The 13,048-nt window shown below is 38.8% G+C and overlaps 1 protein-coding gene across 3 annotated transcripts in view; it reads right to left on the bottom strand.

The window, feature by feature from the left end:
• TRIP4 (thyroid hormone receptor interactor 4) overlaps positions 1–13,048 on the bottom strand; it is a 70,532-nt gene that overhangs the window by 26,504 nt on the left and 30,980 nt on the right. For all 3 annotated transcript variants that reach the window (XM_082617493.1, XM_082617495.1, XM_082617494.1), the window contains 3 exons: positions 10,899–11,086; positions 7,542–7,666; positions 6,241–6,332 (listed from right to left, as the gene is read on the bottom strand). In XM_082617493.1, the coding sequence (XP_082473619.1) occupies positions 6,241–6,332; positions 7,542–7,666; positions 10,899–11,086 (405 nt within the window). The remainder of the gene's footprint in view (positions 1–6,240; positions 6,333–7,541; positions 7,667–10,898; positions 11,087–13,048) is intronic.

The raw sequence follows: 13,048 nt of genomic DNA, 5'->3' as shown, positions 1-13,048 counted from the left end.
GGGATCTTCCCGGAGCAGGGCTAGAACCTCTGTCTCCTGCATTGGCAGGTGGATTCTTAACCACTGCGCCACCAGGGAAGCCCTAAATTGATTAATAACCAGTTTTGGTCAGGGTATTGGTATAGGAAGGATTCACACCATCGGTGGAATTTTAAATTAGATCCCTCTTTAAGAATGGTAACTTACCAGTTTGTATCAAAGTTTAAATGTATGTATTTTAGACCCTTAAGTTCTACTTCTCAGAATCTATCCTGAAGAAATACTGAGTCCCCATAGGGAAAACAACAAAAAAAGCCACATTCTGAAGTCTTCCTCTCACCCGGAAGCAAACTTTCCCTCCTTTAAATTCCTCAGAGGCAGTCCTTACTTCTCTTAAGACAGTTATCTTTGCTTTTTATTTTGTATTTGGTTGTTTACAAATTTCGTTGTATACATATCTTATCTACCTAGTGGTCTTTCAAACATTCTGAGGACAGAACCCATGGCTGATTCACCTTTTTGTTTCTCTTAGTGTCTAAAACAATGTCTGATTTATGGTAGGCACTCAAGTATTTATTGATCTATAAATAATTAAGAAAATCTTAAGAGTTATATGTTCATTTTCAGATGTAAAGCTAAACATTAAAGAATTTACATAGGGCTTCCCTGGTGGCGCAGTGGTTGAGAGTCCGCCTGCCGATGCAGGGGACACGGGTTCGTGCCCCGGTCTGGGAAGATCCCACATGCCGCGGAGCGGCTGGGCCCGTGAGCCATGGCCGCTGAGCCTGCGCATACGGAGCCTGTGCTCTGCAACGGGAGGGGCCACAACAGTGAGAGGCCCGCGTATAGCAAAAAAAAAAAAAAAAAAAAAAGAATTTACATAAATGCGCAAGAGTGTTAATATTCCCTTCTTCTCTTCAGGATAAGAAACAGAAAGCATGGGACTTCCCTGGTGGAGCAGTGGTTAAGAATCCGCCTGCCAATGCAGGGGACACGGGTTCGAGCCCTGCTCCTGGAAGATACCATATGCCGCAGAGCAACTAAGCCCATGCGCCACAACTACTGAGCCTGTGCTCTAGAACCCACAAGCCACAACTACTGAGCCTGTGTGCCACAGCTACTGAAGCCCATTTGCCTAGAGCCTGTGCTCTGCAACACGAGAAGCCACCACAATGAGAAGCCTGTGCACCGCAACGAAGAGTAGCCCCCGCTCGCCGCAACCAGAGAAAGCCCGCATGCAGCAACAAAGACCCAACGCAGCCAAATAAATAAATAAATATATTTTTAAAACAATTTTAAAAAAGAAACAGAAAGCATAATGCTTCCTGGATTATTTAAAAATGAGCATGGCTGTCCTCAACTCATCAAGTGGGCACTTGATACCCATACCCAGGTTGCAAACAACTCTAAAGACAGTCTGTTCTGACCTAGAAACTCAAGTAAATATTCTAGTTTTCATGAGAATTCTGAAGATACATTCCCTGTCTCCTTCAAGTGAGCTGTGATGTTAAAGAACTGCTTAGGGTTGGGCTAGCTGTTGCAGACACACAGTTCCCCCCTTTGTTGGGTCTCAGATGCAGCCCTCACAATCCCTTAGGAATCATTCATTTTAGGTCTATGAATTGGCAGGTTTTCTTAGTAAAACAGAGAGGACATTTTCACATAATTTAAAAGAGAATTTGGAGACTCTGCATTTTTCAATGCCAATGCCTGGTTTGAATACTATTATTTCCTTCATTCTCTAATTTCTCATCTCTCAGACTTACAGACAATCCTTTGGTGATAGAAGCTGATGATTTCCAGACATGAAGTGATATATGCGATCTTCCTGAAGATCTGTATCGCATGGATACTCATATAAAAAGGAACAAGTAATGCTCTCTTCCCCACTGGAAGACAGTAATTCTTTTGCTGATGTCAATTTGTAGGCACCCTGCAGTAGAACTGCCTCAGCGTAATTCCTTAAATACAGGATCTTGGCTATTACAAAAGCTGTAAGATCAAATGGACTAAAAGGTCAGTAAGCTGGCAGGAGAAGAATGGATTCAGTACAAAAGAAGTAGAATAATCAATGACCTCAGAGATTTCAGACAAATCACATTTTCTATTGAAGGCAGAGATATAAATAGCACAAACACAATACAGACACATAGAAACAAAAGCCACCAACTCATCTTTCTGTTTGACAACTTGTTAGGTCTAGAGAACTGTTCAAACCACAGCTGCTAATGGTTATGGATTTGGCAATCAAAATGTCTTTGTTAAAAAAAGGTTTTAACTGCCTTACTATTGAGGTTACAAACCACAGCCTTGATGCATTGTTGCAGTCAACATCCTCCCTGCTGTTTTTGAGAGCTTACATCTGCTGCTGGCAGATAAAACCCTGGCAAGGCATGGCCTTCTTCCAGGGGAGTACAGGAGAAGTTTTAACTAGATGGCTCTCATCTACCTTTCTTTCCTGAGTTGAGCCTACAGCCTTTGCTGTATCATTCCTACCTTGTTTAGGTAGATCCCCTGCCATTACTCAGGAGGACTGATGGTCTAGCAGGATTTTTTTCTGGCACACATCAGCCATGCCAGCCATACTACTTTTAGAAGATAAAAGGAAGATGAGTTCTTAGCTCAGGGGAAAGCACTTTAAGCACATATTTTTAAAGCCACTTATAGAGTGGTGCACTTGATTTTAAACAACCACTAATAAAACCTTTTCTGTTATTTTTTTTTAAAGGAACTAAATGATCACACTATGCCAAAAATAGTGAGGGCTTAGTATATTTTAACTTATCAAAGAAAGGCCAAGAATGCAAGGTCAGGAAGTAAATTACTGAGTTTCTTTGGGGAAGGAAAAAGTTAGGAACAAGATGGAGAATTAAAACATGGTTCCAAGTCACACAGGAGATTAGTTTCAGTTGAAATAAAAATTACTAGATCCACACTGGTTTTCAAAGAAAATATGGGACTTCCCTGGTAGTCCAGAGGTTACGACTCTGCACTTCCACTTCAGGAGGCACGGGTTCTATCCCTGGTCAGGGAACTAAGATCCTGCAGGCCCCGCAGTGCAGCCAAAAAAGGAAAAGAAAAAAAAAAATGGAAAATGCAATTCAGCTGGGTGATGAGGAATGAGTGTGAAGATGCAGAAAGAAGACATAAGTCAGGAAACTGTTTCCTGGATCATTCTCCCTCAGTGAACCGACCTATGAGGACAAAAAAACCCAAACATACTTAGGCTAGCACTTGCTAACTATATATATACCACAAGATACCAGTATGCAAATATGTTGGTGGGGGCTGTTGTGGTCAGAAAGGTATGAGAACACTGCATATTACATTCACCAGATAAATCAGAGAATTGTATCAGAGTCAAAATGCACACCAGCACATTCAGGGCTCTGAGAAATTCTGCAGTAAACAAACAAATTTGTTTAATCCAAATAAATTTTCCAAATGTGTGTGTCAACAGAAACCCCTCACCCCCCTGTTTTTCCAGAGAACACCTATGCCATGGAATAGTTTGGGAAATGCTAGTCTAGGGGTATTACTCCTAAACTCTCAACTCATTCTTGAAAAAACGAGAATAACATTGGTAAAACAGACTAAGCAATCACAATTCTTACATCACAGAACCCTGGCTCAAACAGAGACAGGTAGATTACCAAAAGTGCTCGAGACATTTTCCAAAAGACATCCAAATACCAAAGCTACGACCTTTAAAAGTGGTAAGATCCTCACTCAATAAATAATCCCCAAATAGGGCTAACATCAATTCTGAATACATTCATGTGCTACTCTCAAACACAGAAAAGAAACAATGGGGAAAAGCCACAGAAAAGCTGACCATAGGGAAAATGGATATGGGGCTCCTGTTTGATGAAACCTCGTGGCTTTTGGCATTTTAGGATATTCTAATGTCATACACATCAGGGAAATTCATAAAGAGTTGCCAGGACCTCCAGCTGGGAGCATATGGGAGGATTCCTACACTTCTATGTGCTGCCCTCAGCATCCTCAGGATAAAAGACAGAATATAAGCTCAGGTAGGAGTATCATGCTGACCTGAAAGAGAGGTACCCTTGAGAAACCAAAAAGATTTGTTTTGTTAATTATATTTCTAATTCCCATAAGCCTTGTGGTACTCTACAGATTAGGATTACAGCCCCCTACCCTTCTCAACACAAATTTGTGGCAGAAAGAAGATTGTTTAACTGCCTAGAAATTGAATTCATTTGACCTTGTATCAAGTGGTGGTCTGCTTGATCAACAAATGAGAAAGTAAGGGAAGGCCCCTGGCCAAAACACCACCCACACTGCCAGATGCTCCTGGGTTCTCTTTTAGAATGCAAATATCCTCATAAGAAAGTATAATACATCAAGTGATACTAAGCTCTTCATAAGTCTCTAAAACTGTAAAGCCTACACCAGTGTAAGGAATTTTTACAATTATTACTTCTAGAATGAAAAAAAGGGAGGAGAGGAAAGAAGACATTGAAAAAAATCAGCAAAAGGTCCATAGACAGATAGAATAGGCACAAGGGTGTGGAAAACAAAGGGCCTCCATGTATTTACACTTTTGCCTAGGTCTAGATCAGGTACTAAGAGCAGAACAAAAGGGTCGGAGTCAAAATTCACACTTTGTTATACAGCAGAAACTAACACACCATTGTAAAGCAATTATACTCCAATAAAGATATTTAAAAAAACACACAAAATTCACACCAAAACGCAAGCACTGTACTCATATACATAAAGTCCAAAACGCAAGCACTGTACTTATATACATAAAGTAATCAGAAAAGGGCTGAGGAGGCAATCCACAAGCAAATGAAAGACAGAAAACTAGAGGGACTTCCCTGGTGGTCCAGTGGTTAAGACTGTGCTCCCAGTGCAGATCCCTGGTCGGGGAACTAAGATCATGCATGCCACACGGCGCGGCATAAAAAAAAAAAAAAAGAGAGAGAGAGAGACAGAAAACTAGAGGGATAATAATTACTGGCTAAAACCCGTGAGGAACGAACAGAGGGAGTGAGATGGATGGGAACAGTATTTTGTTTTGTTTTGTTTTTTTAAAGCAGACACTGGGACTTCCCTGGTGGCGCAGTGGTTAAGAATCTGCCTGCAGGGCTTCCCTGGTGGCGCAGTGGTTGAGAATCTGCCTGCTAATGCAGGGGACACGGATTCAAGCCCTGGTCTGGGAGGATCCCACATGCCGCGGAGCAGCTAGGCCTGTGAGCCACAACTACTGAAGCCCGCGTGTCTGGAGCCCATGCTAAGCGACAAGAGAAGCCACTGCAACGAGAGGCCTGCACACCGCAATGAAGAGTAGGCTCCGCTCACCGCAACTAGAGAAAGCCTGCGTGCAGCAACGAAGACCTAATGCAGCCAAAAATAAATAAAAATAAATAAATACACCTATTAAAAAAAAAGTAGACACTAATAGCAGTAATGGAAGGCACAGAAGAGTCTGCAAAGCAAAGAATTTACTGAGAAAATTAAGCTGAAGAATATGTTCTTAAGCACAGTGATGGAACCGCTATTGCGTAAAGTAACTGTTCAAAAAACAGGAAAACCATACTGTTAGGTAAGACTTTTTAGGCTTTAAGGATGGACTTTCCCACTTTGGATTCCTGCTAGACTAAACATAAGGCTCTAAATTTCAAGAATTTTCCAATTAAGCTAAAGTCCTTCAGCTCCCTCTGCTGTTCAAAAATGTACTCTAGTTACATCAGTTCAATCTTCAGTAATCAAAATAAATAAAAATACATATATACAATATGTACATACAAACACACACACACACACCCAAAGCTGGCATGGTCCAGGCAATCAGAGTTCAAACATACTTGTCTTTCATGAATTCTCTGGTCTGGACCAAACGTTCCAGAGTAAGTAATAACAAATTCTACCATTCCCACTACCTAATTGAAATAATTCAAGGAATAGTGAAGGATTTTTTTGCCAAGAGCAGAAGTTTTATTAAGGGATGAGGACTCTACACTATTAGCTGGATTGTGGCAATAGCTTTTTAGGCAGAAATGTATATGTACCAGTCCTCCACACTCTAGGAACCAAAGCATCACTAAATTTTTTCCATTTCTCCCATGGTCTTTTCTCTCCCCAATATTCCCTCCTTAGAAGATTCTCCAAACATGTCTAAATTCAGTTTCTAGCTCCTTACTATCTACAGGATACTCTGAGTTGAAGGATCTACAGGTCAGCTACTGTGGCAAACAAAGCATCTGTCCCAGAGAAATACTCTTTACTCACCTGATTCTTAAATTGCTTCTGGGACAAGCAGTCAGTTAGGTCCACACAGCCCAGAAGACAACCTGATGGATAGTCATTGGGAAATTCCACATCTAAATCGAGAATAACGAAGGATTACATAAATTTCTTCTTTGTGACCCTGGAACTGACAAATCTGTCTTCAATTCTGAACGAATCACTTTCTCTATTATCTATTTATGGACATGAGGAAAACAATGAGGCTTTTTACTTGGCACAACTGTTTGTATTTTAGCAAAACATTTAGTGAGTAGCTGGCTTAGTCCACTATCCACATCCTAAACTATAGGAAAATTAGCCTCATACCATTGACGTTCAAGGACCCCACAACTTCACTCGAAACAAATTAATTCCACTATACCCAACTGGATCAGACTAGAGCTTGGTGGTGATGGGTTCTGGAAACAAGCTTGAGGTATCAAGAGAAAAACATAAAAATGCAGTTAAGAAACATAAGAATGCCAAAACGTGAATTTAAAAGAACCCAGGGACTTCCCTGGCGGCCCAGTGGTTAAGACTCTGCACTTCCACTGCAGAGGGCGTGGGCTTGATCCCTGGTCAGGGAACTAAGATCCTGAATGCTGCAGGTACACACCCTCCCAAATAATAATAATAATAATAATAAAATAAATAAAAGAACCCAGTCATACCAGTCAAAACAGAAATGCATTTTTAAGGAAACATACACTTTTGATTCCTAAAGCTTGGTTTCTTAACTTTTAAAGGTGGTTCTGTAATTATCCTCTCATTTTACCTTCAAAACTACTGTATGGGCTGAATAAGAGGAAGGAAGCCAAGACATCCAAGGGTCAGAAGTGTTTTTTAGGATCCAAACTGACTGTTTGGGGCGACTGTCAAAACTCACTGCTTAAGTCAACCAACTTTGATCTGTCCAAATCCGATAGCAGATGTCTATTTGAGTCACTCCCAATAATAAAAAGTTTTATTTGCGGTTGTTCTTCCCAATCTAAAGATCTCAGAATTTATAGTAGTTATTTTACTCTCATGATAAAAAAAATGTAGAAAATTAAGACTAGTTGGTTGATTTCTGGTGTTGGGAATGGATATTTTTATTTGTGCTGTTTGGTGAATTAATGTTTTGAACAGCTGTCCATGATTTGCTACTAAACAAACAAACAAACACAAAGTTTAAAGTCCCTTTCAGCCAAAAAAAAAAAAAAAAAAACACAGAAAAGCCACAGGAAGAAGGAGGTAAAGAAGATGAACATCAGTGACTTCTCTCCACAAAGTAAGACTAAATTAGAAGAATACATGGCCGTTACCTTTCCCACGAAGGAGAAGATATGTAGTCTGGAGTTCTGAAACTTCTTGAGGAGAGGGTCTTTTGGCTGTGGCTGCTATCCAAAGTCGTCCTCTATGTGGGGTGTACCAGCTTCTGCCCTCCACCCTTAAACAAATACAAATTTAGTGGAAAGAATCTAAATTTTAGTGTCTTGGAAGATCTTATAACGTACAGCAAATTATCCAGTTGAACCAAGAGATCTATAGATGATACCTCACCAAAAAGGGTATTTTTCGTAAAAAAACATTTTTCCTACAATACCTTTCACTTGAGTATAAACCCTGTTCTCTAGTTTTCCCCATCATCAGAACAAAGGCAATTCATCTCTCTCAGTTCCTATTTTTTTACTTGATCTCTGTAACTCAGAAATGAAGCTTTCACTAGCCTTGGGACTTCTACAATCCAAATCTTCTATTTTCAAGGCATCCAAGTTGTCCCACAAAAATGAAAATCCTTGCCTTTGAGTCGTGAAAGATTTTGTTCATTGTTCTCCAACCTGACAGAAAAATCCTCACCCACACATAACTCCCTAAGAATAGTACTTTCATAATTACTATTTAATAGAATTTAAGTAAATAAAAATGCTTATCATCTTTACTCTAAATTGCAACCACATTCATTTATGTTTTCTAAGTATTTTATAAAGGGTTATGTTCTTTGCAGATAATTAAACAACCCGTTAGCTAGTCTGAAAGAATCTTTAAGTAGAATAACAAAATGCAATCAAGAGAATGTATTACTGCCTACTTTCCAAGGATTACAAAAAGATGTTTCTCCTTTAGTTCCTACAAAATGAAATAAAGTAGCTTGATAATATAACCCTATTATACTTGCCTTATAATGGGAAACGGAATTTCTCATACCCTTAGTTTTCCAAAATAGATGAATTGGAAGAGTACAGGCACACAGTGCGTACTCAATAAATGAGGAATTAATCAATATATTTCTCCCTCTACACCAAATGAGCCACAGGGTTACTGGGAAAACGTTCTCACAAATGTGGCAGAACCACCCACTTTCTTTCTGTGGGATTAGTGATTGTGGGCTGGATGCTGTTCATCCTGTTCTTTTCAGTGAGAAAATCTGGATAACACAGATCCAAAACAGGACGAGAGAAATGTAAACATTCTGATTCCCTCTGCAGAAAGCAAGCTGTTTAGTTTTCTACTTTGGAAAAGGAAGACACCTCAACTGCAGAGAACTGAATGAGAATAATAGACATCTGAGGGCCCAGGTGCCCTGGAGCAGAAGCAGATTCACATACACTTGTTGTAATGCCACTACATACATGGATTATGAAACACTTAGGAGCCAAAGAAAGCCTGACCTTGAAGAGGGGAGAAAAATGGTAACACACCTTCACGAAGGAGGCAAATCTCAACTAACCATGGAAACCACCAAAGTAGAAATGATTGTTCCTAAATTCTGATAATAAATTTTCTTTCAGGAAATAGAGAAATGACTGGGGCTTACAAAGTAAGAGTGGAAAAAGCACTCTGAAAACCTGAACTCTAGTTCCATCTCTGCCACTAACTAGCTTTGTAATTCATAGCAAGCTCCTTTACCTTTGCCTGCTTAGGTGTTCAAGATTGTAATAATACTGGTCTGATCTACTTCAATACAGCTACTGCTTTGAAAACTGTAAAATTCTATTTAAATATAAATACATAAGGCATTATTATTGTTATGAGTTAGGACACTCCCAGGGATATAAAATTCTAAGAGATAAAATAAGAAGGAAAAAAGAGGTATCTGCATCCACACATTCGTTGCAGCATTATTTACAATAGCCAAAACATGGAGATCATGTAAATGTCCATCAATGAATGGATGGATAAAGAAAATGGATGAAGATTATTCAGCCATAAAAGAAAATGAAATCTTGCCATTTGCAGCAATATGGATCAACCTTGAAGTATTATGCTAAGTGAAATAAGTCAGAGAAAGATAAATACTTTATGATCTTACATGTGGAATCTGAAAAAAACAAACTCATAAATATGGAGAACAGACTGGATGAAGGTAGTCAAAAGGTACAAACTTCTAATTATAAGATAAATAAATTCTGGGGATGTAATGTACAGCACGGTGACTACAGTTAACAATACTGTATTGTATAGTTGAAAGTTGCTAAGAGACTAGATCTTAAAAGTTCTCATCCACAAGAAACAAAAAATTTGTAACTATGCAAGGTGATGATGTTAACCAAATTTATTGTGGTGATCATTTTGCAATATATACATATATATGTAATCATTATATTGTACACCCTGACGATGTTATATATCAATTATATCTCAATAAAACTGAGAAAACAAGGGAAAACGAACATGTAATGATAAGTGAAAGAAGAAAAACATAAACGTAAATATATATTATGACCTCATTATGTAACAATTTGCACAGGAAAAAGAATATAAATAAGTACTCCAAAATGCTAACGGTAGCTGTTTCTAGGTGGTAGAATTATAGATGTTATCTCTTTTTCTAGCTGCTTTTCTGTATTTATCAGTTTTCTATTTACATTTATAAAAGCAAAGGAAAGAACTAGTTTTTAAAAGTTGCATTGAGAAGAAACATATGGAATAGCACAACAATAGTACAACATGTACAACGACTTAACTTTATAATACCTCTACTCGTCCCTCACCACGTCCCCCACTCTTGGTAGAAAAGGAATTTGTGGTAAAATAGCTTCTCAATACGGTTACTCAGATTAAAAGACAGATGTATAGATAGAAAAACAAAATCACAGTTAGGCTGGTATCTTTAAAAAACTAATAAATAGGCATAAAAACTTTGAATTTCCAATAGGATCAAACCGTTTAGGTTGCTGAGTGATATATTATTGTACAAAGGCAAAGCCAAGAGAAGTTTTCTCAACAGACTTCCTTCCAAAGATGAAAAAACTTATGTTCTATTCTTTATTAGGACTAGGATCCTTAGTCCTTCTAACCTCAGTTCTTTTTAAAGCTATTCAGTAAAGAACAAGTCCATAACATGAATACACTGCTTAAAGTTCTATGTGCTGCAGAGTATTATAAATCACCGCTAGATTACTTTCACGGTAAGGTTACCTGCCATACTGGGTTGAGTAGCATCCGTCCCAAATTTATGTCCTCCCAGATGAATTCCAGTCCATAATTCTATATCAAGTTTATGTAAAATCTTCCAAGATTCATTTCTGTCCTTTTTTTTTTAAATTTTTTTATTTTTTGGCTGCACCGCATGGCATGTGGGATCTTAGTTCCCTGGTCGAACCCACGCCCCCTGCAATGGAAGTACGGAGTCTTAACCACTGGACCTCCAGGGAAGTCCGCCTCATTGCTGCCCTTACCTTTTAATCCCTCTGACAAGCAGAGAAGCCCAAGGCTGATGCATAGAGAGGCACCAGCCACCATCAAAGCCTTCCTGAAATTCTTGGTCCTGGATTCGAAACTGATGCCGACATGAGCTGAACTCTAGTCCTGATCCTGCTGAATGGAAAGCCTTCTTCTGTGAGGCTGCACCCGTCTGATCTATCCACTATACAGGAAAGAAACCAAACATATAATTTTGTCTGACAAGGGAAAAATCTGGGGTAGGTATACAAAATGAGATGAATTCTAATATTAATGAATCGTACTGGAAACATTCTCTTAGAAAAATGTATCCCATCTTTGTCAGAAACAGGGTCAAAAAAGGTACAGATGGTATAAATTCAGTAGGAGTCCCAGGTATGATAACATGGTCCCATCTTAAAGGATAGATAATGTTGAATTCTCCACACACAGCTTCCTAATTCCAGCAACCATCAGACCAAATAACTGGTCTGTAATTATTTCCACTTTAAAATGATTAATGATCCGTATTGGACAATTTCCCAATATAATTCTATCAGCCAAATGAAGGTTCAACATTTTGGTCCATACATTCTTCATGTGCTTAAGGGACAGGGTCACATACTGTTACCATGATAAAGCCAAACAGATGCTTTCGGGGGGCAGCAGTTCTGACTATTGGATGCATGAAGTATTCTCTTATCCTGAAATGAACAACTTGTCCCCCAAAAGACAGGATGAAGCACTACTGAAACAAGGCTCCCATCATGTAAAGAGAACACAAAATTACAGGGTACAGATAATTACAGGAGACTAAAGAGTCTTGGCAGTAGTTCAGTCAGAGAATGACAAAGGGTAACATTTCTTCCAGAGCAAGAAGACTGAGTGCTCTGAAATCTATTTCTTTTTTAAAAAGGCTCTATTAGGATGATGAGGTTTAGAGTTAGTTGTGTTAATTTTTTGATGTTTTATTTAATAATTTATAGGGAAAACAAAAATACTAGAATGGTAGGCTAGAGACTCTAAGCAATCATTTAACCCCTAAAGGTTTCAGTTTTCTCAACTGTAAAATGATGGAGTTGGACTAAATGAATCTCTAAGAATCCTTCTGCAATAAAATTTTATGACTGTAATCAATTGTGTCATAGCTTAAAAAAACACAAACATTTACTGACTATTTAACTCAGTATATGTGAAAAGCATATAAAGTAGGGAGACATATAAAATATAAAAAAGATATGGTTCTTGCTTTCAAGGAACTTACAATCCTACGAGAAGACAGACACATAAATAATTCTAAAACATAAAGCAGATTTGAGTAAATACTACACAGGGATTTAAGTCCTTAAGTGGGAACACAGAGGCAGAACTGATCCATTACAGGGGAAATAGGTGATTTCATAAAACTGTTGGTGTATGAACAATCCCGAGGCCCAAACTGTCTGTTCTATCTCTATTACAGTTCTTGTTTATACTACCTGTTTTTCTACTTCACAGCTACTTTCCTAACTTAATCTTACTGTCTTTCAATAACATTATATTAGAGCCTGCTAACTAGTCTCGTCTCCATTTTTAGCCTCTAAGTAACTCTCTACTGCCTTACTAACTGCAACACTAAATTGGGCCCTCATCTTCCCACTGTGCTACCGCAATAACCTGTTTTTTGGTCACGTGGCATGTGCGATCTTAGTTCCCCGACCAGGGATCAAACCTGTGCCCCATGCACTGGAAGCGTGGATTCTTAATCACTGGACCACCAGGGAAGTCCCTACTGCAGTAATCTTCCTAGCAATTTCCCTGCTTCTGTCGTAGTCTTCCCTCTAATCCATTCTCTACATAGGCATGGAAGTCATGCCAATTGTCTGCTAAAGTTCTTCAAGGACTCTTCCTTGCCTACTGTAGAATAAAACTAAACTCCTTAGCATGAGACATAAGGACTTTCATGGTAAGATGTTACCTGCTATACTGGGTTGAGTAGCATCCGTCCCAAATTTATGTCCTCCCAGAACCTGTGAAATTGACCTTATTTGGAAACAGATGTAATCAGGTTAAGATAAAGTCATACTGGATTAGGGTGGACTCCAATACAGTGACTGATACCCATATAAAAGGAGAAAACACACAGAGACAAAGACATACAGGGAAAAAGTCCATGTAAAGACAAAGG

The sequence above is a fragment of the Mesoplodon mirus genome (genome assembly GCF_964341445.2).
Source record: "Mesoplodon mirus genome assembly, chromosome: 4".
Lineage (NCBI taxonomy): Eukaryota > Metazoa > Chordata > Mammalia > Artiodactyla > Ziphiidae > Mesoplodon > Mesoplodon mirus.
The sequence above is the reverse complement of the archived record's forward strand: the minus strand, read 5'-3'. Positions and strand labels throughout refer to the sequence as shown.